This window comes from Nilaparvata lugens, chromosome 6 (assembly GCF_014356525.2).
Source record: "Nilaparvata lugens isolate BPH chromosome 6, ASM1435652v1, whole genome shotgun sequence".
In the NCBI taxonomy this organism is placed as follows: Eukaryota; Metazoa; Arthropoda; class Insecta; order Hemiptera; family Delphacidae; genus Nilaparvata; species Nilaparvata lugens.
The window spans coordinates 13293548-13320030 of record NC_052509.1 but is presented as its reverse complement, the minus strand read 5'-3'; the positions used below and the strand labels follow the sequence as shown (position 1 = coordinate 13320030).

Genomic DNA, 26483 nt, shown 5'->3' with positions numbered 1-26483 from the left:
GATGAAATTGAAAGCTTGAGTTTCAAGAGGTGAAGCCAATTGTTAGAAGAATGGCAATAGATGCCACCACGAGTTTGTGATCTTGACAAAGTTTATCAGCGTGAATAAGTGAAGAAATCGATGAATAATTAAATCACAATTGAAGAATAGAATAAACGAATTAATTTGAAAGAATAATTCACTTTTAAAAATGTCTGTAAACTAGATGAATTTGGATGAAAAAGTTTAGACCGGGAGCGAAAGTGCACTCACCGACTAGGAACCATTGAAAGACAAGAAGCTAGCTAGACGCACTAGCAACAAAAAAAGGAAGGCGGAAATGTCAGCCACGTACGAAAAACGTTCACAAACGTTTGGTGAAAAAGTAGCAAATATCTAGAAAGTAAGATGCCTAAAGACAAAATAAATTCCAAAAAATCGAATAGTACAAATATTAAAATTGAAACGACAAATAACACGACGAATAATATAGAAAACCAACTTGATTATGGCAGTGCCGAAGAACCGTGACTGTGACGTCACCGGACAGCGCAGATGAACAAAATGACGACATGATGTCTACGTAGTAACGGAACGAGTAACAAGTGGAACCGTTCCAATAAATGCTTTGTCAGATTTACATAAACTGGGCCCCTTGTGTCATACGGGGGTATGGCACAATAAGAAAAAGTAAGAAATATGTAAAATCTGGCAAGGCAATTGGAAATTGAAAACTGGGCCCCATGTGAGAACCAGGGGAAAAAACAATGAAACCTGAAAATACGAAATGAACCATAAGAGCAAGGGGATTAACTAGAATCCTCATCAATGGGAAGAGGTGCTAAACTCGAAATAGCTCTCTTTAAAGTGCCGGAGGGAGTGAGAACAGTGACAACTCGAACCTTGTCGTCCTTACCGGGATGAACTTCAGTAATGCGCGCCAGTTTCCAAGTGGACTGCGCGGAACCAGGATCCTTCAAGATGACAACCGTGCCGACCTTCAAATTTTCACAATTGTTTAGCCATTTGCCTTTTTTCTGAAGAGTGGTTAAATATTCACTAGACCACCTATCCCAAAGCTCCTGGATAGAAACAGCAAGTTGATACCAACGTGAACGATGATCAATGTGTTTGGTGTTAGGCGGTAAGAAGGGTAATGATGTAAGTGGACGTCCAATCAAAAATGACCTGGAGACAAGTAGGCAAGATCATGTGGATCTTCCGACAAGGGAACAAGAGGGCGCGAATTCAAGATGGCTCCAACCTGAGCAGCAAGAGTACAGGTTTCTTCAAAGTTAAATACCTTGTTGAATGTAACTACACGGAATATGCGTTTGAAGTTTTTTACCGCATTCTCCCAGAGTCCACCGAAGTGCGGAGCCCGAGGGGGAATGAAGTGCCATTGGATGTTGAGTACAGACATAGTGTCATGAATATCTGATTTGAGATGATCAGAGGACAAAAATTCGTGGAGCTCACGTAGCTCATTGTTGGCACCAACGAAAGTTGTGGCGTTGTCCGAAAAAATGGAATGCGGAATGCCACGACAAGCAGAAAACCGAATCAGAGCGGCAATAAATGCCTTGGAAGTAAGTTCCGAGACAGTTTCAATATGAACGGCACGATTACCATACACACAAACAGCGACAAGTATGCTTTAGAAAAAGTACGAGATTTGGGGCCGCCTACACGGATGGAAATAGGACCGGCGTAATCCAAACCACAATTATAAAAGGGAAAATTAGCCTGAACGCGGGCCGCTGGTAAACTACCCATGATTTGCTCAGAATGAAGAGCCGAAAAGCGAAAACACATTATGCAATGCCGCAATACACTTCTGATGGTGCGACGGGTGGAGGGAAACCAAAATCGTTGTCTTACACTGGCCATGGTGGCCTGCACACCAGCATGACTTAGACGACGATGGTGAGCAACAATCAATGCACGAGTGAATTTGTGATTGCTGGGCAACAATATTTGATGTTTATAATCAAAGGAAGCATTTGCATTTTGCAAACGTCCACCAACTCTGAGCAGTGAATCTGAGTGAATGAATGGCGACAAGGCTTTAATAGAGCTATTAGGCAATAGCTCCTGATTTTGACACAATGCTTTAAGTTCAGCAGAGAAAGCTTCTTCTTGAATGGATTTGAAGATACAATTTTCAGCTTCTAAAATTTCAGAGATAGCTAATTGACCAAAGCGCGGAGCGACTGAATTTTGTTTCCTACAATTATGAATGAACCGTAGAACATATGCTGTTGTATGAACAATTTTGTGATAGGTGGAGCAACTATTAATTATGCCTGAGATAACATCATTATGAGAAGAAGTAGTAGCTAATACCTGAACTGAATGAGAACTGATGTCCTGAACTGATACCTGAAATGATTTCTCTAACTGATGAGAGACATCATTTGAAGTTAGAAAATTCGACATGACCCTACAGGGAGCGGCCACAGGCGAAGGAGGGAGGCACGAACGAGGTGCTGCAACAGGACGAATAGTTTTACAAGAACCAAATATGACCCAACCTAAACTGGTTTTCTGAAGAATGGGAGCGTTTTGAGCAAGATACAATTTACCAGGCTGAAGTACAGATGTGAATATGCCAGCACCAAGTAACAAATCTACAGGCTTAGGCTGATCAAACAATGGTTCCGCTAATTTTAGTTCAACAGGAATTGAAATTTTAGAAAGATCAATGTTCACACTAGGAACATTAGATGATATGCTATCAACTACAATACAATTTTCTTCAACCAACCACGAACGATCAGATGAAGACAAGCAAACTGAATGAGAAATAGATGATTTGGTCTTATTCTCACTTACACTATGAATCAAAGTGTCCGAATACAAAGTAACAAGTGACAATTTTTCAGCCAACCTAGTTGACATCAAATTACAATCAGAGCAATAATCCAAAAGCGCAGTTGCTTTAATAAATTCCCCACTAGAAGATTGAACCAAAACTTCGGCAGTAGGTAACAAAGTGACAGTTGATTGCTGTTGCAAACACAGTGACGAAGTGGAGCTCATTGTGACATGAGAGTTCTTCTGAGGCTGTTCTGCATGAGAAACAGCTTGTTTAGTTGTTTCTGCATTCTGAACCATGACGGAATTCAAGCCAGCATTCTTACCCTTGGAGGGAGCAAAAGATTGAGAATGAATAACATTTGAAGTTACCTTATCCTTAGAAGTAGGCTGAGTGTCTCGTGATTGAGGATACAACCTATGAAGAACAGTGTGGTGACTCTTGCCACAAAGTGTACACGATTTGTCCGAACAAATATGATTGGGTGTGAAAGGCTTGAGGCAATTATAACATAACCTTTTGTCATGGACAGCATTCCAACGATCAGTAACCTGCAACTTCAATAATTCATTACAACGATTTGGAAAATGACCAACAGAATTACAAAAACTACAAGGTGACATAGAAGAGGTAGTAACCTGCATCCTAGATTGAACATTCGATTGATTTTGATTGAACTTCGGCTTGCTATGAGCACCAACCGAGTTGGATGTACTTTGCTGTACATTTCCTTGATGATGGTTAGCTGAGCTTGAAGCAACAGCTTCCATGATTTTGCATTGTGATTCCAAAAAATTCCAAAATTTATCAATGGTGGGAATGTCGTGTATACCAACACTCTTTTCCCTTTCTCGAACAGTAGCAGTATCCAACTGCAACAACATTTTGTGCATGTACAATAAGTCCTTGATTTGGACTCCAAGTTGAAGTGCTTCGAGCACGGTAATGTGGGACTTGCAAAAGTCAATGAATGCCCGTAATGATTGCGGACAGTTATGTTTTATGGTAAGAGGAGATTCAATTGCCGTGACGTGCCTGGCAGCAATTAATCTCTTATTGTCATACCTCTCCTTTAAGAGGTTCCATGCAAGCTGAAAACCATTTTCGTCAGCTTCAATATGTTCCACTCTAGCAAGAGCTTCACCACTGAGTGATTGACGAAGATAGAAAAATTTCAATGAGTCATTAATATTATCCTGATTACCAATAATATTGGTAAAAGCACTTGAGAATGCTTGCCATTTTGAAAGCTCCCCATTGAAGCGTGGAAGCGGAATCTGAGGCAACTGAAAATTTGCCAAATGTGAGTTTTGAGATGTTGGCCGCTGGGAAGCACCAGCAGTGGCCTCATTGTTGCGTTGTCTGCTTTCAAAGGCAGTTAATACAGCGTTTGCCTTAGAGGCAATGGAGATGAACTTATTAAGTATTTCAAAATGAGTTGAAGTATCTTGTGCTTGCAACTCTGCATTCCATAAATGTTCATGAATCTTATCATACTTAATTCTGAGTGAACCTAGTTCGTTTTTGACAGTCAACAATTGATAATAAGTGGCTTCAGTGTCCACAACATAATCGTTATTGTTGGTTATGAACCAATCTATTTCCTGGTGTAAATTGTCTCTTGCATTGAAAAGGGCAGAAGGCTCAGGAAGTCAGTGAATCTTCCTCATGATCGGACATGCTTAAAAACTAACAGAAAAACCTGAGTGAACGAAACGATACTGCACTGTAGCAATGCGATTGCTGAGCCAATAAGCAACTTTGGGCGCTGGTCCAGTACGCAGAGAGGCACGCCTGTGCATTTGAGGCAAGTTGTATCAAGCTTGCTGTGTGGTGAGTCATTTTGCTGTGTGTTGTTTTCTCAATGCGCAATAGCCGTCTGTGACCAGTTCAGTGCGGTTCAGTCTCTCAGGGTACAAGATAGTTGATAGCTGGTGCATACACGTCGCAGCGTGCTTTGAGTTGCAGCCAGTACTGAAAATTTGAAACAAGTGTGTGAATGCTTAATATTAAACAATACAAACATACAAAGGTACAATGGAATAAAATATACTCTAGTGTGGGATCTAATCATTGGCGTCAAGCTAGACTATTAGGCACACAGTCACTGAAACCCTAAGGTTCAATGGACCAAGAAATGGGTAATAAAAATTAACAATTATCCCAGGTAAACACTGGATCAAAAATGAACGGGCTGGAGGACCAATTTTTATCCAATTGATCCAATTAACAATTATCCTAGGTAAACACTGGATCAAAAATGAACGGGCTGGAGGACCAATTTTTATCCAATTAGTCCAATTAACAATTATCCTAGGTAAACACTGGATCAAAAATGAACAGGCTGGAGGACCAATTTTTATCCAATTGGTCCAATTAACAATTATCCTAGGTAAACAATGGATCAAAAATCCGGCCCGGAGGACCAATTTTTATGACAGAATACAAAGTCAGGGCAGTGGACTGTGAATGATAGTTGGTATTAATACCTACAAATAAATCTTTGAATTCTGTGCATAAAAATACTGATAGCTTGAAGTGTGGTAAGTACGCCAATAAAAGACAAAATGAGTCAACAAAATGAGATTTAATAATAATAAAATAATAGGCAGATGGCCACATACAAAAACAAGTGTAAGTAGATTGAATCAAAAAATCTTGGGACAATTACAACATGTAATAAAAAACGTTAGAGAAATACAAAATTTAAATGAAATTAGGTCAATGACATTAATGACCATTGAAGCCTGACAATAATCGAAAAGGTATTATTAATGATACCTAAATTGCCAATATAATTGAGTGCTATAATGAAATTGAGTGCAAAATTCAATCTTAATGATTTACAAAAGGAATAGTAATAAATGACAATAAGCTGTAGATAGTGCTCAATAAATAGAATACATTAATATAGGCGGCATAGGCCTTCAGTGAATTAAATGTCAAGCTAGACATTAATTGAACAACTCAAATATGTGAATGTGCTTACAAGCCAAGCGTAGCTATCAATACAGTGAAATAATTACTAATATAGAATACGTTAATATAGGCAGCATGGGCCTTCAATGAATTAAATGTCAAGTTAGACATTAATAGAACAACTCAAATATGAGAACACGCTTGCAAGCCAAGGGTAGCTATCAAATACAGGCGACATAGGCCTTCAGTGAATTGAATGTCAAGATAGACATCAATAGAACAATTAATAGGCGTCAGTGGCCTTAAAATGACACTTAAGAGCTAAGGGTAGCTATTAACAAAATTGAATGTCTTGGTCGACATTAGTACGCTTGTAAAGCCAAGGGTAGCTATCACATACAAAATTGAATGTCTTGGTCGACATTAATACGCTTGTAAAGCCAAGGGTGGCTATCAACAAAATTGAATGTCTTGGTTGACATTAATACGCTTGTAAAACCAAGGGTAGCTATCAACAAAATTGAATGAAGTACATATTATAACCTTGACATTATGTAGGACAGTGCTCTTAATGAGACATGCACTGTAACATATTGAATTCATGAAGATAGGCTCGATTGCCAAAGGTATGGACAATTAAATGTTTTTAATTGCCAAAAAGGTTGAATGATAGCTACAAAAATTATATGAATGCACATAAAACTGTTTGAATTAGAAATTGAGAGTGTGGTCCATTACCGAGACGCTGTAGCATTTTATGAACAATTATGTAATACACGTGTAAATGAAAGTTGATTAAAACGATTTACATAACCTGAATGAAATTTTGAAGAAGAGATGCAGCCAGGCAGACAGGCAATGAATCCACGGTACCCAAAGAACAGGACATCAGCAAGCGATGATGTGATCTGGCCATGCAAAGACAAGAATGGAAGCGTCCAACAGTAGGCGAATCCCCCAGTGGAAATGTGAGCAGGAACATGTAGAATTCCAATGAATAATCCGAATTTCAAGTTGTGGAATTTTTAGATTGATTTCCAAACGGTAGAGATGATGAAATTGAAAGCTTGAGTTTCAAGAGGTGAAGCCAATTGTTAGAAGAATGGCAATAGACGCCACCATGAGTTTGTGATCTTGACAAAGTTTATCAGCGTGAATAAGTGAAGAAATCGATGAATAATTAAATCACAATTGAAGAATAGAATAAACGAATTAATTTGAAAGAATAATTCACTTTTAAAAACGTTCTGTAAACTAGATGAATTTGGATGAAAAAGTTTAGACCGGGAGCGAAAGTGCACTCACCGACTAGGAACCATTGAAGGACAAGAAGCAGCTAGACGCGCTAGCAACAAAAAAAGGAAGGCGGAAATGTCAGCCACGTACAAAAAACGTTTACAAACGTTTGGTGAAAAAGTAGCAAATATCTAGAAAGTAAGATGCCTAAAGACAAAATAAATTCCAAAAAATCGAATAGTACAAATATTAAAATTGAAACGACAAATAACACGACGAATAATATAGAAAACCAACTTGATTATGGCAGTGCCGAAGAACCGTGACTGTGACGTCACCGGACAGCGCAGATGAACAAAATGATGACATGATGTCTACGTAGTAACGGAACGAGTAACAAGTGGAACCGTTCCAATAAATGCTTTGTCAGATTTCACAACCTATTGAATTAGATATGAAAATTCACAACCATGACTCTCATATCGTCTCTAGACCCAATAATTGTATCTGTGGAACAATTGAAAAAGTCAATTTTCAAAAATATCTTGGAATAATAGTTGACATTCACTTGAAATGGAACTTTCATGTGCAACACATAATATCTAAATTGAAACCTAGACTGTATCCAAGCAGGAAGTTGTTTGTTGAATTTGGGGTTCCAACGCTATGACAGGTCTTTGTAGGGAAAATCATTACACATGCCAATAGAAATAAGCAGCATCTTACTTTGAATAGACATTTACACAACCTTTGTCCGTCTGTACAAAATCCTTATACTCGAAACTTTACAAGATTAACTATAAATAAACATCAATTCACATACTTCATGGAATACTTTGCTAATATAGTCCCATATCACTTTATAAACAATAGAATAACAAAAAAACTAAGTAGTGAAATAGAAGAGTGGGTAAAAGCTAGAGTTTATTTCAAGATAAGTGTATGAAATGATAATTTTGTAATAACTGTAAGATCATAGTATATAATTCGTCTGTTATAGAACGTTTTTCTTGATTCTGTACTATATGGGTATTATAGTATATATCCACTTTTAGTCTTGATTAATGTTATAATATTTGTAATTTCCAATTGCACTCACTGCTGGCGAACAAGTTCCACTTATGCCGGTAGTGCCTTTTTATATAAATTTACTCATTTATAATATTATTTATAGTATCTATCATATTTTTAATGTAAGTACTGATTGTAAAATGTTATGGCAAATAAGAAAATTATAACTGATACGTTTCTACTAGCTTGATGGAAATTCGATGAGCCCCACTATACAAAAGTTATCAATACTAAACACTTTAGCACTACAATACAAACATAACATTTTTGAAATGCTAAAACTCTTTTGTTCCAAAAGATGAAGTGGGTGGTGAAAGCAAGATTGGAAAATTTAGAAAGAACATATTTTGGCCTCTCATTTCAATTATCCAATCCATGCAATTGGAAAGTCATTAAAGAATAAGAAATCTTATGAATCCAGGTGCAAAGAGCATAATAAATTTTGTAACATTGAAATCACTAGAACATAGTCTTGTTAAAAAGTGTTTTAAAATAAAAGCAAGGATAATTTATTTGAAAAGACATAACTGATGTTGCATTCATAGACATTAATGGATAATTTTATGATAGGATAGATAGGAAAGACAAAGAAGGATATTGAGAGTTTTATTTGAAGATTATTATACTTTATTGCACAAATATTCGAAAAATATGAGTACAAATTGTACTGACTAGAAAAACAAATCTGAGAATATTTATAGCTAGCAGTATGTGCAGTGAGTCAGCTAAATTTAAAAAAAAAATCGGATAGAATATTGGTGAATCATGCAGATGATAAGAAGGGCAAGACTTTAACATTTTGAAACTTTCTTGAAGTATTATGTCTGAGATTAATTTCTGATTGACAGAGTTTCTAAGTGAATAATGATTGATATAATTATTTATATATTCTCTATGTTAATGAATGGGTAACAGTTTTGAGAGTTGAGCTCTTTTAAGAGTTATGGGGCCTCAGAAATCAGTTAAATATTTTTAGTATTTGGATGTTGTTTTGGATTGTATGAAGTTTTGTTTGGAAAAATTCAATTTCAAAGTGTTTCCTTAAATGTTTTTTTTTTAGTTTTGTTTTGTAGTCATAGAGATCACAGCTCTAGGGTCTTTCTTTAGTGTGCATCCTCAGATGTCTGTTGAGAGCTGATTTGTGTATTGCTTTGTAGTCACAGAAATCACATCTGAAGGGTCTCTCTCCAGTGTGAGTCCTTATATGTTTGGTGAGAGATGATTTGTCTGTTGCTTTGTAGTCACAGAAATCACATCTGAAGGGTCTCTCTCCAGTGTGAATCCTTAAATGTTGTGTGAGATATGATTTCACTGTTGCTTTGTAGTCACAAAAATTACAGCTGAAGGGTTTCTCTCCAGTGTGAATCCTTAAATGTTGGTTGAGATGTTCTTTTTTTATTGCTTTGTAATCACAGAAATCACAGCTGAAGGGTCTCTCTCCAGTGTGAATCCTCAAATGTTGGGTGAGATTTGATTTCACTGTTGCTTTGTAGTCACAGAAATCACAGCTGTAGGGTCTCTCTCCAGTGTGAATCCTCAAATGTTGGATGAGAGATGATTTTTGTGTTGCTTTATAGTCACAGAAATCACAGCTGTAGGGTCTCTCTCCAGTGTGAATCCTTAAATGTTGCATGAGATGTTCTTTATTTTTTGTTTTGTAGTCACAGTACTTGCACTTACGTTGTTTCCCAGCTGTGTGTATTCTACAATGAAGATTTAATTCTCTGATGTTGCTGAATGCTTTACGACACAACTGACATTCAGTTAATTCACTATCACTTGTTGCATCAATCACATTCTTTCTTGCATTTTTTATTAATAAGTCAACCTCATTGAGGTCTTCATCGGAATCGTTGATCAAAGTGTTCCCAAGAGTTTCATCAAATGATCTATTGATGGAGCTTGAAACTCCTTGTTCAACAAAGTTTGATATACATACTCCTTGTGGTAATCTTGTACTTTCAGAATGTGTAAATAATGTGTCAGAAGAATTGTCTTCAATATGCACTAATGTTTCTGAGTGTGTTTCATAAGATTCTTCTATATTCTCAACTTTCAAGTGTTCAGGTATGAAAGGGTCAAAGTTCAGTCTATCTGTTGAGAGAGAATAGATGCTTTCAATCTGTATGCCTGCATCATTTCCTTGCTGAATCTCCTCTTCTTTCATTATTCCTTCATGTTGTTGGTGTTCTTCTTCTCCAATCAGAACCTCTGGCTTTAGTACTATAATTTCAAATCGATGTTTTGAATAATTGTGGTCTAAATATACAACCTGATTATCCATGTTATGCTGAATCTGGTGTTTTTCTTCAATGGTGTCTTCAGCTCGAGCTGGTCCATAGATCGGCCAATCACAGATGTCCATGTCTGGTCCTTGATGTTGAGAATGTGTCATTGACCCTGAGTTGTCTTGTCCTTGACCATCCATGTTGTTTGACTGAATCTGGACTGGTCTGGATCCACTGTGGCATCTGTAGCTGTACTCTCCTCCCTGTAAGCAAGTCAGTGGCTCAGTTGTAGTATGTTATGTTGTGATTAAATAAAGAAATAATGAATTTGGTTCTTTCAGTAATTGTTCAGCTTGCAATATTCGATCCAATTTCAAATATGGTATTGAATAAATATTTCAGTTTGTGAAAATTCCCATGAAAACCCAAAGAGTAACACCTTATGCTCCATCTATTACATATACATGAGGAATGGATTTCTACATTAGTGTTTTTTATCAATTATGTCACATAAATAAATTCTAAATTGAAGGCCTGTTTCTGATCTCAGGATTAAGAATAGAATAGAATAGAATAGAATTTTATTAGTCATTCAATATTCACAAAAAATACATCGACTTCGTCAAATACATCTTTTTTAAATCACTATTATTCATTAGTCAGTCTTAGAAATACAATTAACAAGTAATGTAAAGCATAGATCACAAGTTACTCATTATATCATAAGAGAAATGGTACCCAGTTTATAGAAAAGAAATCATTTACTGTGTACAAACATTCATTAACTAATACATATTTAATTTTATTTTTAAATTGAGTGAATGCTAGTAACTTCAATTTGTCTGGTGTGGAGTTATATAATTTTATTGACATGTAGTGCCAGTTTCTCTGAGATTTGGAATGGCTATATCGCGGAATTTTAAGTCTATGTCTATTTCGTGTGTAAATTATGTGTGTGTAATTATTCTAATTCTATTAAATTATGGTGTTGGTTTGTATCATATTTATCCAAATTTTTTTGTACATGACATAAAATATTAAAAACATACAGTGATGGCAATGTCAGCAATCCAAGTTCTATGAAATGTGGTCTACAATGAGCATTGAAAGGCAAATCACATATGATTGATTAAGAGTCGTAATCAGTCGTTCGAGGCGAGCGGTCGTCAATATCACAGCAGAACTCAGATAACGAAATTTTCTTGTTTCATCATCCTAACCTTCAAGTTTAAAACTTTCATTTAAATTATTATTCATTAATTGTGATGGCGCAGTGTTATTATTGCAACAGTTCTCTGCCAGCATCAGGTGACGTCGTAACTTGTTTTGGGTGTAATAATAAATTTCATTTTGGGTGCAGTCTCAAAGAATCTACATATCGTCGTATGTCGGAGGATGAGCGAAAGAAATGGCGTTGTTTCCATGTGTGTAAAAACTCGAAAGGGGCAACAGGGATCGCATCTCCAGGTAATGAAACCCCTAGAGATAATATTAATGATCCGGAAATTCGTACAATACTCCATTCTTTGAACACTAAATTAGCAAGTATTGAAACGACTGTTAATTCTGTACAGGCGAGACAGGTGTTCATCTCCTCTAAATATGATGAACTTCTCAATGAGATAAAAGTGCTACGTACCGAAAATAAAAGCTTGACTAGTGAGATTGCCAAACTGAACAAACAAATTAGCGCTAAGGATATTATCATTAATGATCTTAGTATGCAGATTAATGAACTTGAACAATGCGGTAGAAAAAATAACTTGGAAATTCACTGTCTTGATGCAACTCATAGGTCTCCGCTCGAGGATTTGAAACACATAGCTGAGAAAATAGACTTGAACTTTAGAGAAAGTGATGTGAGTGCTACTCATAGACTACCTGTCCGAAAATCCAGCGCAAATTCATCAGAAAATGCTCCTGTGTTGATTGTGCAGTTTGTTTCAAAATTGGTTCGTGCTGAATGGCTTACTAAAGGCCGTGCAGCAAAACTAACTAACAAAATTCTAGGAAACCCGTCAGATAAATCAATATTCTTTAATGAAAATCTCACAGCTTTTAATAAAAGATTGTTCGTGCAAACTAGGAACAAGGCAAGATCTCTTGGTTACAAGTTTGTATGGACCTCTCAGGGTAGAATTCTTGTAAGAAAGGAACCTCAGGCACAAGTAATTCGTATTAAATGCGAATCAGACCATGACAAAATTATTTAAAGATATTTGTACTCGTAGTGCTTTGTAGTTACATAATTTGTTTTCTTATTCCTGTTATCTGCTATTTCAAATCTCTTTTTATATAATGTGTATTATCACCATATTCTCTGTAATGCATGAACATACTATCCCAGGTAAATTCAAAATTATAATTACAATCCCCTTTTAATTAGTCAACAACTACAATCATGATTGACAATGATTTTCAAATTGAGGAGATGGTTTTGCCATGCAAAACGTTTCCGACAATCGATAGCTGGCTTGCTGATAAGAGCGTCCCTTCCTTGTTAGCTCAACAGATTAGTTATCCATTCAAAATTATTTACCTTAATATTAGATCATTGCGACAGAATTTTGACAAACTTACGAATATCGATATTATTTTGTTATCAGAAATCAATATCGATCCTGACCTAAGTAGCCTTTTTCAAATAAATGGTTAAAAAGCTGTATACAAGTGTGCTCCAAGCAGATTTTATCATGGCCTTGTTGCTTTTATAAAAAAAATATTAATTTCAAGGAAGTATCTGTCAATTTCAGTTCAGAAAATCTAGAATATATTATGCTGAATTTCAATGTTAATAACCTGACTCTTAATATAATAAGTTTGTATGGACCACACAGTTTTCATAAAGATAATTTCATTACTGATCTAGAGCAGTTAATTCTTGAGGTTGATAATACAGCTAATCTTATCATTATCGGTTATGCGAACCTAGATATTCTTAAATCCAATGATCAATTTGTACAGTTATATGAATCAATGCTTTTTTCTTATGGTTGCAAAAAAGGTATTTCTGCTGTCACTAGAGAAGAGCTCAGGCAAAGTTTGCTCACTCAAACTTGTATTGATCATTTATTCCTAAGTCTAAATAGTAATTTTATTGCTCATACCGGAGTCATCAATGTAAAGATCTCCGATCATTATATCATTGGTTGCAAAATTCATTGCAACCCACAATCGAAACCCAATTATGACCAAAAAGTATTCAAAACTATCATAGATAAGAAAAAACGTATATCTTTATTAAAACAAAGTGAATGGAATAGTTGTCAATTACTTTCCTCTCCCAATTTGGTATATGAAATGATTAAATTAAATTTTGATAGTGCAACAAAACAATCTGAGAAAATTATTCGTATTAAAACCAATCATTCCAATGATTTTAAAAATAATTGGATGACATATGAACTATATAATAAGCTTAAAATAAGAGATATCTTATTCAGGCGTTCCAAAAGCAACCCTACGAATACTGTGTACAAAAATGATTATCAAGTTTATAGGAACAAACTCAATAAAGATATCACACTTGCTAAGCGAACTTATATAATAAAAAGCTTCAATGACTCAAAAAACAATATCAGGAAGAAATGGAAGTGTATAAATGGTATTTTAGGTCGATCATCTGACGTCTCAGATAGTAGAATCCTTAAAGACTTCTCTCACAAATTCTCAAATCCAGACCAAATTTGCTCAGCCTTCGCGGATTCTTTCATAACAAATATAAGAAATACTTCCCATTTATGTCCAATAATTCTTGATGACTCTGTTTCAATCCCACCTAATCACAACTTTTATCTAAGACAAGCTACTATTCAAGACATTGAACAAATAGTTCATGAAATGGATAAAAACAAATCTCCTGGATTTGATGGTATAGGAGTATTGGAATTGCAAACCCTTGAAGACTATCTTTGCACTCCTCTTTGCCGCATGATCAACCTATCTATTTTAAAAGGCATTTTCCCCGACTCCCTGAAAAATTCAATAGTTAAACCAATTCATAAATCTGGTGCACGTGATAACTTCAATAACTACAGACCAATCTCTAAATTGTCAGTACCAGAAAAAAATTTTGAAAAATATTCACTAACACAATTAAATAAATACATACTCCAGAACAATATTATATCTAATTATCAGTATGGATTCCAAAAAGGAAAATGCACTGAGTCACTTCTAGTAAATTTTACACATAAAATAAAAACTCTCCTGAATGACAGATATCATGTTCTTGCGCTATTCATAGATTATTCAAAAGCATTTGATACACTTAATCATAGGATACTTCTTGAAGAATTACTTAATATTGGAATTACTGGCAATGTATTGAAATTGTTTGAGAGCTATTTGAGTGATAGACACTTCATGGTTAACCTAGGGGGCAATCACAGTGGGTTATATAAATGTGACAATTTTGGAGTTCCGCAGGGAAGCATTTTAGGTCCCATTTTGTACAATATTTATGTGAATTCAATTTCCAAAGTAATCAGACATGGAGAAGTATTGATGTATGCTGATGATACTGCTCTGATTGTTGGACATAAGAATTTAAAAGTGGCTGAACAATTGATACAGTTTGATTACAACAGAATTCTGAAATGGTCCCATGACAGAAATCTTATAATCAACAGGAAAAAAACTGTACTAATGCACTTTAAATCTCCACATCTAAGATGCAACGTAAATCCAACTGTATTAAGCCACGACTGTCATTGCCTTCATGCGAATGTTTCTCAGATCTGCACTTGTCCGCCTCTTACTTTAGTAAATAGTACCCATTACCTTGGCATTATAATCGATAGCAGCCTGAGATGGTGTCCTCACATAGACTACATTTCAAAAAAACTTCAAGCGCTTAACGCAAAAGTATTTTATTTGCATAAAAATATCACCCCTGATTGCCTATATCTAATTTATAAGTCCTTGATGGAACCAATAATTAGATATAGCATTGAATCATGGGGAAGTGCAGCCGATTATCTTTTATCTAGAGTTGAACGAATACAATCAAGAACATTAAAATGTATAACTACCAGAGTTCCTGATGTTAATAATATTGATCCATACAACCCACGTAGCTTACAAATATTCTATCATACCTTATCGCCCAAACATTTCTACCTTTTCAAAATTGTAATACTCCACAAAGAAAATTTATACTATAGACTCCTTGCTCCTCCCTCACCCTACAATTTAAGATCTCCATCAATATATGTAGTACCCAGATTCAATAATATTTATGGTAGAAGATCCCTACATCATGTAATTCCCTACTTATTTAACAAACTACCTCCAAATATTCGTGATTACTCTAAGAAGGATGTAATGTTGTATCTCAATAATAACAGCACAATCAATTTATAAAACTAATAATATTACAAACGTACACATAATTTTAAGAAACGTCATGTTAAAAAAATGACAGCTATATGCTTACATTATTAGAATTTTTCAATTTTTGCTGGCAGAAGTTTTGAAATTTTCCTTTTATTGTCACTGCCGCCTGCCTCAACGATAAAAATGTACTATTACTTGTGTCAAATTTTTTTCCCTTTTCCTTATTATTTCATTCCTTTCTAATAAATTTTCATTTTTCCCTTTTTTTATTAATTCTGTATCAAAATCAAATGTATATTTCTTATTTTATTTTTTCATTTTGCATTAGTTTTCTTTCATTTTTTACTTAAAATCTTTGAAGTGTGATATTTATTTTGTCTAAGTTTATTTATCTTTTGTAACTCATTTTTTCCTGTAACTGGGCACCCGCCGAAAAACCTTTGGGTTTGGCAGGACCCTCAACTGTTTGTATTGCGAATAAAAAATTTTGATTTGATTTGATTTGATTCTAATAGCCTTCTTCTGAAGGACAAAGATTGAATTGGCTTTAACACTATTAGCCCAAAGCATAATTCCATATGATAGGAGACTCTGAATGTGTGCATAATAGATATTCATCAGCACAGGCCTATCAACAGTTACACATAGTCTGCAAAGCATATACAGGCATACATATACAGTTTAACTGACAAAAAATCAATGTACGCCTCCCATGACAGACATGAATCAATCATAACACCTAGAAACTTGAGTGGTGTAGCATCCTTCTGCTTTCTGAAATTGAAAATGATATCAGAGGTTTTGTCATCATTAAGAGACAAATTATTAGCTGCACACCAGTCCTTTAGAATAAAATAACTATGGTTTCGTTCTCTTTCAAGATCAAACTCGGATGGGCAATTAATTTTTAAGCCAAAGTCATCAGCAAAAAGGTAACCATCCAGACTGTTTCCATCAATATTAATCGGCAAATCATTTACATAGATATTGAAGAGAATAGGGCCTAAAATAGAGCCCTGAGGCACTATTCTCTAAACTCTACCAATCTGCCATTTGACAAAACCCCATCCTTGTATACAAACTGATTCCTGTCAGTCAAATATGATAAAACAAGTCGCACTGCGCCTGGTGTAAAGCCATAGAAACCCAGTTTATCTCCCAATATGTGGTGCTGAACAGTGTCGAAAGCTCTTGAAAAATTATATGACCTCAGACCCACAGAATCACCGGACTCCATGTGGCTTATAACCCCACTAACAACACCAACCATAGGATCATTTGTGCTTCTACCAGCCCTGAAACCAAATTGCTTATGTGTGAATATATTGTTGGACTCAAAATAAGATGACATCTGTTCATGAATCAAAGTCTCAAAAACCTTGGAGAAAACAGGTACAATAGCAATTGGTCTGAAGTTACTTTTCTCCTTTCTAGAACCCTTTTTATGTATAGGCAAAACTTTTACATTTTTCAGGATACATACAACCAGCAATAATACAATCATTAAATAAAAAAGCCAGTACCTCACTTATTTTATCAGCTGCTATTTTCAGAATCGAAGCATTAAGTCCATAAATATCCATACACTTACTATTACTTAAACCTAAAATTGTATGGAAAACTTTTTCAACAGTCACTGGCTTGAAAGAGAAATTCACACTTGGTCTTGTCAACTTACTATAATAAAAAGCTGTATTTTCAACACTAACAGATATATCTTGGCTCAACTGCGAAATATGTTCAACAAAGAAATTGTTAAAATCCTCAGAGGTTATATCATCAACTTAAGTTCTATTACTACATTTATTTTTTGTGAAACTATTTACAATTTTCCATATAGCCCTACTCTTATTAATAGAACTACTTATAATTGCATTATGATACAAAATTCTTGTCTTCTTTATTTCAAGCCTGTACAACTTTCTAGATTCTTTATAGAGGGAGAGAAACTCAGGTGTTCTGAAGGTTTTATACAAGTGATAAAGGCCATCGCATTTGACCTTTAATGCTTCAAGACTACTATCATACCACTCACTGTTTTGTTTGCAATTATTAGATTTTACAGATTTCAATTGAAAAGAACCATTCACAGCTCTCATGAAAAGTTCGAAAAATTTATTGTATCTATCATTATAATTAAGTGTGGAGTAGACCTCCAGCCAATTAATGGAATTCAGATAACTGACAAAGATTCTAGCATTATCATCATTTATCAATCTAAACTTATTATTTGCAGTAGTTCTAACATTCCTATTATTTAAATTAAGCCTTAACAGAATTCCATCATGATCAGAAAAAAGAGTGTGAATGATTTCAGATGGCCATAGACTATTATGAATATCAGTTAAAATGTTATCTATACACAATCCATTTGAAACTCCATCAAGACCAGGTCTAGTAATATCCCTTATTGTTACACTCAAACCAAAGCATTCAAACAAGTTCAGTAAGTCATTTTTGAAACAATCGTGACCTATCAAATTTACATTAAAATCACCGCCAATCACCAGATTGTAACCATTTTTAAACTCAGCACTTAATACATTATAAAAGCATGTTAAAAATCATTAAAATAATTCACACTTCTATTATAGGGCCTATAAACTGACAAAATTATGATTTTATTTCTTATAAGTTCAATTGCGGCAACTTCACATACCATTTCAATTGACATGTCTCTAATATGATCAAGAGTCCTAAATTCTAGTTGATCATGAACAAAAATAGCTGCCCGACCCCTTATACGATCTGATCAAAAAAAAAAACAGAGGCAGTTTTAAATCCAGGCAGATATGTAAAATCCAAATCAGTATTATTAATCCAATGCTCGGATATCATAAGAATTTTTATATTGTAATTAGTACAAATTAGAGACAAATAGTCAAACTTATTACAAATACCCTGTACATTCCAGGAAAAACAATTAACTTTTTCGTTGTTATAATCATTATACCTAGTTATATTACAGGAACTATTAGCAACAGAATTTGAAATCATAACACTATCAGACCCTCTGTCAATAATATTCGTTTGAGTAGGATTTTTTAATTGTAAATCTACAGCAGATATGCTTGAAGCATCTTTGTCATGTGCTACTAATTTAAATGCTCCACTAATGATGAATTTACAGCAACAGGAGCATTGTCAAAGTTACTAGAATCGTTAGCAGATCCTAAAGTTACATCAATTATCAGAGAAGATTGCACATTGCTCTGACTGTCAATAGATTTTCCTGTAGAATACTTTTCATGACTAAATGCATGATTAATACTTTTAGGGACAACAAAGTTATTCATGTTTGGTTTTACTCTGTCACACTCTCCAATTAATGCAGCTATTTTTTTGCTCAAATTCTGTTTTCCTTTTTTATTGATATGCAGTCCATGTTTGGTATAGTTGGAAGGATAGAGATACCATATATCTATTAGATGGATATTATTTTTATTGCACAATGAACGTTCATTGTTAAGTGAATCAATCATTTCATTCTCAACCGAATTGAAGCTTAAATCATACCTATACGGTACAGTTGACAGTATTAAATTACAATTCCCGTATAAGTTTACTAAATTACTCAACTTACAAATGTAACTTTCAATATCGCTATTTTTGAACCTGTTAGACACACTATTAGTGCCCGCCATAACTATTACCCAATCGTTTACACCCAGATTATGACGTCTACTACAAGAAAGCATTTCATTCGAAATTACTTCAAATGTTGCTCCTGGTGAAACATATGCCTCACCTCTGTAGCCCACCGGCAGTCTCTCCCAAATCAGATCTCTCATTTTTCTCCCCTGACTATCAGCCCACAAAAAGACACTACCCCGTGAATTATTCACAATATTTCTTCTAAATGTTCTATTTTTACCAGTTACTGAGGCATACAATCTATTTGATATTGGTTTGATCTTGGGACCCAAGCGATTTAGTCTTGAAGCATTTTGAGATATTATGTTTTGAAGAGAAAGATTATATTCTTCCAATGTTTCAATTGAAATTAACATTCTCTTTATTTGATCATTTAAACCTTCAATTTCTAACTTCTGATGTTCAATTTTCTCTTTTAGGGAAAAAGCATTTTCATCAACAGAAAATTTTACAGATGATTCTATACTACCTAAATCAGTACTTTCAGTATTACAAGAAATGTCAACCTGAGATTCTCCACACCTACATTTTACTTTAAAATTATTTAGGCTACTCTCCATGTCAGCAGCACGATCCACAGTTGCCTCCCACTCCATTAAACGTTTGTCATGTAATATTACATTTTTTCTCGATTGGAATCGAAGCTTCAATTCGAGATCTATAAAACTTGATAGTAAATATCAGAGTAATCGATATATGGACAACTTTTTAACTGAGAATTTATCGTAAATAATTGTTTTGCATTCCATGGTATCACCGAAACAGAGAAACAGAATTAATAGATTATTTAAATATAGATGATATATAAATTTAAAATAACAGTTTCAAAATAAAGTTTTATTAAGAAAAAATGTAAAATGTAAATTCTAAACTTGTAATTTATAATTTTTTGGAATTTAATAATGGTGACGTGTGCATGACGTCGTCACTGGTTTGAGGTGTGTCTACAAGGCTTTGCTCTGTACTTTGTGCTTTTCCTTCTCTCTAAAAAATGGTGGCTGGCTATGTGTTCTGGTTTTGTGTTCTCTGAATATTTTTCTGTTTAAGTGAATTCTTAATGTTTTAAATTGAGTTTTGAACAGTTTTATGGTGTTCTAATTTTGTATAAAATCGTTTTGTGTATACAAGCCTATAGCCATTGTTTTCAACTATATAACTGGATAAGTATTTTAGCTTGTAATGATGCTAGGATGTTTAAGTGTGTAAGGTATTATTTTTTTAGATTTGTGTTGTATATTGCCAATATTCTTCTGAAGATTATAAGTTGGTTTGCTCTGTAAACTGGATTTCTCATTCATAGGCGATAGATCCATTCATAGTTTATCAAGAATCTACTATTTTGGAGCCGATAACTTTCCTTAGGTTAATAGGTGAAAAATACTATCCAACCTATTTAGGAGAAATTGGTAGTACGGTAGTCAAGAACCTCCCGAAGTTTATGAATCTCCTGCCTTAGATGTGGACAGCACTCCAAAGGAGAGTCCTTCACCTTTAGTTCAGTAGCCGCCAATTTTATCACTCTCAGGCTGTCATCCAATGCAGTCTCCTCCTCCAGCAACGACTCAGGAAGCTCGCCATCTGATTTTGCTGATATATCCAAATGTGGAGTCAAATTTTCCGGTAGACTGTTCATTGAACTTAAAGGAGTTTTACTTGTGATTTTCTTGTGATTATGTGTTCCCATTCTACTCTTAAGAATAACAATTTCAGCGTCCATCCTTACACTAGCATTGCAATTTCTAGCTAAGCATCTCCAAACAATTTCACCCGAGGATACAGGTCCCGCTTTTCGGTATTTGAATGAGTCAACTAATAGCGCCGGGTTGCCCTTGCTCATCATTGTTTTAATCATACTGAATTTCCCAGACTCCGTACTACAGGGAAGAATTCAGTAGCTTGAGATATTTATATTATACAGTTCATAATAGAAATTATACTGTACATTCTTTAACTATACCACGAGATAGAAGAAATAAACAATGCCGTTAGTTACATTATCAGCTGTTCCACGTGGAAGTGACAGGTGGATAAGATAAGGTGATGCCTTCACCTTCAACTTATCATCAACAGATTAATAGCACAACATGAAAAACAGTGCTAGAACAGCTGGCTCATTCCCGCGCGAAAAAAGATTCTCCAACAATTGGACACTTGCACAGTTGATATTGAGGTTACCTTAACTTGACAATATCATCAAAACAATAAATAGATGTCAATTTTGAAGACTATACACTCAGTGACTCACACCTTTACGTAATAACCCAACTTGAAACACTTTAGTCATGAAAAACTACTTAAACTTCAAAAAACTAATAGACGATTTTTCTAACAACCAACACAGGCAGATCAGGCCTGCCAACAATCAAATTCAGCTAAGTTCTAGACTAAACAGCTGATGTCAGAGTTTTGGCTTTCCAAAACGGGGCATAGTTGCAGTATTCATGATAATCTTCATTTTCTCTTTTCTATAATTGAAGAGCTCGATTCCAAACAGGCCTAAGTCCATTTTTGTAGAAATTGAGATATCAGCTGATTATTGAACCTTATACATAGACCTTCATTCCTAGCATACTAACTACTCCAAACTATCCTTAGTCACTACAAAATAAATATCACAATATCACGTTTTTTTCCAAAGTGTATCTAAGTCCATTGCTGTTCCTTTCCATTCCAACCTTAGTCCTTTGCGCATGCGCAGAGCATCTTTTTCTGTCGGTCTGTCTACAGATTGAAGCCTAACTACCATTTTTACTACGAGATCAGCGCGTTTTCAAGGGAAGAGAACAGTGAAAGTCAAGAATACATACACTGGGGATTACCAAGAGCATCAAGTGATCAAGAAAATTTATTCGAAAAAATTGGCAAGATATATTCAACTCAGCAAATACAGCACTTGAAGAAACTTATCATATTAGTGACATGAAGAAGGTCTGAGTCCAAGTTTCTTTCCAAAATGTCACCAAAGTCCATGGACTTAGTGACATTTTGGAAAAAAAAGCAAGGAAATTAACCTATTACACAGGTATTACTTCAAAATATGCAAAATTATTGTATGGAATTCAAAATACACACTTTATACATTGCATTATGAACATTTTCCAACATTTAAGTGATGACTATCAAAAAATCGATTTCCTGAGAAAAACACTTTTGTGACTTGGGCCCGTTTGGAATAGAGCTCTTCAATTGGAAACGTTTTTCCTTGATGGAATGAAACATTCCTAAATAATTCAAAATAACTGAAACTACACAATTTCCTCTTTATTTTTTGTGTTTAATTTTCTAGTTTTTGAAATTCAATTTATAAATTGTTATTCCTTCAACTGTGACTACGCCCCATTTCCAAAAGCCAAATTTCTGACTCCAGCTGTTCAAAGTCGAGAACCTAAAGTGTGAGATAAATTACTTTTAACACGGCTCTTTCTCAAAGATGGAGAGGTCCAATGCTCTATCCTCCACTAATCACTCCCACTACCTAGCAGCATTCTCCTTCTTTTGTGTCTGAGTGAGAGAGCTTTGTAACGCGACGCGGCAACACTTCCCTCCATCTATTGCTGGCAATGTTCCAAGTAGTGTACTGGTCAGCAGGTATATTGGTTTGTGTATGTTACAGAGATGTTTTCATCACAAGAACATGAAGCAAAATGACATGGCGCATCCAATTGTTCACAGAATGTCCATCTGTGTCTACACTACAAACTGTGGAGGGAGAAATGGGTTTCTCCTCTTCATGTTAAAAGTAATATATCACAGACTTTAGCTAACACCGAGCTCGGAAACCGGCCCTTGGTGGAGTACCTGTCTATATATATATATATATATATATATATATATATATATATATATATATATATATATATATATATATATATATATGGTATAGTGAGGTCCATGTTATCATGCTATTTAGATAGAAATATACAGTGATCTTCTTCTATATAACGTGCATGTTATAATGACAGAGGATGAAGTTATGGGAACAGTGTTGCTGATTTTCTGCCTTGTTACTGCCCTCTTCAAATTATAATTAATTGTAACAGAAACTTAGGTCTTCAACATTTTTCAGGTTATGTAGTAGCCTAGCCTATTTTCCTTATAATACTAAATCCCTACACATTTTGAATATATTCATTCAAGTACTTACTTCGAAATCCATTGTGCCTGATCAGATTGAATGAGTCAAGATGATTAATCACTTTTTACATACTGAATAACTGAAATGACAAAATAATAGAGGAGATTTTTGTAAGAGCGCTATACAGTGATCGATAAGGGGAGACAGCCACTCGGACGACAGAGCGCTCGGACGACTTTGTAAACAAGCCATTTACCACTCTGTCGACATTGTAAACAAACTATATATAGCTAATCCATGACGTAGGCAGCTCTCAGCGCTCCAGGTGGAATAATTTGCTTTCAAAATATGTAACTCTATGAATCCCTTGTTCCAAGCTTCGTTCTCCAAAAAAGGCGCGCAAATACGAATTTGAAGATTTTAAGATTACGAATTTTAAAAGTTTGTTTCAGATGAGTAATAATTTTATTTTTCGTAAAAGATGTGAAATGATATGAATTTATGGATATAGTTTATACTTGTCCTCTGAATCATGATTTCTGTTTGTTTCAGATGCGTAATAATTTTATTTTTCGGAAAAGATGTGAAATGAAATGAATCTATGGATATAGTTTATACTTGTCCTCTGAATTATAATTTCTCTGAACGTTGGACAAGACATCCATAGGAGTTTATTCATGAAATAAATTTCCACACTTCTATAGAAAATCAAGTGACACGAGTTTTGTGAGAAAATAGGAAAATAGTTTGGATTGATGGATTTTGGAACTGAAATTTGGACATAACGAGTTTAGGAACGGTTTACTATTGAGAAATCAGATCAGGTACCAAGATCATGAGCTGGAAAATATAAATTCAGCATAACTTAATACATTTTTATTTTATTTTCAGGAATAAGTCAATGATATATAAAATTAAAATCAGAATAATAGATATTTATTTTTTCCTCCAAAAATAAGTAAAAATGTAGTATGAAAAAACAATCAGATAGATTTTGTATATTCTCTTGAGTAATATTCAAATACCAAGGCATAAAATTACAATCATCAACATTTGTAAGAAACAAATTTATGAAGAGTCTCATAATAGAAACGACAGAAAAAAATGATATGCAATAATATAAAAATTCAAAGAAGGAAATACGGTAGTTTGTTTTCAGATGTTCATATTTTTTTATTAAATCAATAAGTCAATGCAGTATGTAAAATTACAATCATCAAAATTTGTAAGAAACATGTAGTGAGATTCTCATAATATAAACGACAAAACGAAAATTGTATACAATAATGATATAAAGAATTAAAATAAAGAAATAGTTTGCTTTCAGAAGTTCAGCATGTCATCATTTTACTTCTAATGAATTCTTGTAAAGTACTGTGAAATTACAATCATCAAAATTTGAAAGAAACATTCAGAAGAAGTTTCATTATAAAAATGAATAAAAACAAAAATACAGTAATAATAATATTTAGAAAATTCAAAAAATGAATAGTTTATTTTCAGGGGTGTGGTGTGTATCATGTCACAGTCCCAAAATATTTCCCAAATGTTTATCAACTTGGATAAACAACATTATTATAATCCAATTGCAATGTCAAATAAAGAATTCATTTTTTCATTATTTAACCTGCAAACTTAGGTCAAGTGATCATAATGCACAATGGAACTGAAGCCACAAGTGAAATAGAAAATGTAGTTGGACATATACAGTACGAGCTTTGATTCAGTAAATGTACATGGATATTTTCTTCATGGTATTTTCGAATAGAGAATTTTTCTCAAAAGAATATTAATTTTTGAAAAACTTATTCGTTTAAAAAAACTCAATTTCAGTATTTTTATTTATATTTAATATTATTGATTACCTACTTATTCCATTATCTCACAAAAGTAATAATCAGAAAAAAGTTTTAGGCCTACCGTACTGTTTTTGCACAATCTTAAAAAAATGATACCCCACTTCATCATAATATAATGTGACGGGGTAATAAATAATATTTAATGATATATAAATAGTATTTAAATCAATAAAAATTATTATTGATATATAGACTAGTAGTATCAATAAAAAACTTTTATGGAGGAACAACCAAAATAAATTCCTGTTGCCATAATTATATAATAGCTTACTATAATAGGAAACAATCAAAGCAAAATATTCACGTTTTCAATTATTTTACTGACCTGGGCAATAGTAATTTTAGTGAAACCCTTCATACTCCAATATCGCTATATACATCATCTACTTCTGATCAAAGAAATAATGAGACTATAAAATATTATTCATTGACCGAGCAAAGCGAGGTCCAAGATTCAAGTTGACTGTTTTGCTTTTCTCTTGATGTGTGTTCCGCATTTACAGCGAAACACTGTATTTACAGCCTGGTTGCACAAAATCCGGTTAAATTTTAACCGTGATTAATTTCACGAGAACCAATCAGAGAAGACCTTTTTGATGAGACGGCTTCTCTGATTGGTTCTCGTGGAATTAATCACAATTAAAACTTGACCGGCTTTCTAGTTTTTGGAAAATTTAATTTGAACGTGGACTATGTCCCATTTTGACAAGCAAATTTTCCAACTCCAGCTGTTTAAAGTATAGAACTTAACTAAATCTCGAGCTCGGAAACCGGTCCTTAATGCCCTTAGGCATTAAAAACCAATTTGCAAAAATAGACGAAATACAGCTGACTCAATTTGTGTTTTCTTCAGGATAATAATATTATGAGAGTAGAGGAATTTTCTCCATACTCCAATATTACCTACTTGCTTTCTTTGTAAGGGCTACTCGTATTTATATAAAAAATATTGAATGTAATTTATAATCCAGCTGACAGTTGATTTGTTTTTTAATAGAATAACTAGTGACCCCTGGGTTATAGAACTCGCTCATGAACTGTTGTATTGATCTCTGAAATCCGCAATTTGTAATTATACCCTGAGTTAATGAGAATTATTATGGAAACAGTTAAATATCTCTTTTACAAGTAGTATGATGACATTAGGTTCCATGGGGATCCTATTCCAATTGAAAAAAAACTACTTTCTATCGCTTCAAAACTATACTCCGCCATCTTGGATCCAACTTCATTTTTAATACAACTTCTTTTTTCAAATAGGAACGTGGTCATATGATACATGATTTCGATACAGAATTTAAAAAGAA

The 26483-nt window shown here is 34.2% G+C and overlaps 1 protein-coding gene and 1 long non-coding RNA gene across 3 annotated transcripts in view; one reads left to right on the top strand and one right to left on the bottom strand.

Moving 5' to 3' along the window:
• The window catches only part of LOC111055824 (zinc finger protein OZF-like), a 42622-nt gene extending 19107 nt beyond the window's left edge, over positions 1-23515 (bottom strand). The window contains exons 1-2 of one of the 2 annotated variants that reach the window (XM_039430144.1): positions 23387-23515; positions 10296-10514 (exon numbers count right to left, since the gene is read on the bottom strand). In XM_039430144.1, coding sequence (XP_039286078.1) covers positions 10296-10514; positions 23387-23398 — 231 coding nt within the window. In that variant the 5' untranslated portion in view covers positions 23399-23515. Of the gene's footprint in view, positions 1-10295; positions 10515-23386 lie in introns of those variants that run through there. The other variant, XM_039430146.1, reaches the window with a different exon arrangement.
• LOC120351801 lies at positions 23507-26017 on the top strand. Its single transcript, XR_005571537.1, has 2 exons — positions 23507-23642; positions 23870-26017. It is a non-coding gene; the product is annotated as an uncharacterized LOC120351801 (long non-coding RNA).
• The last annotated feature ends 466 nt before the right edge of the window (positions 26018-26483 follow it).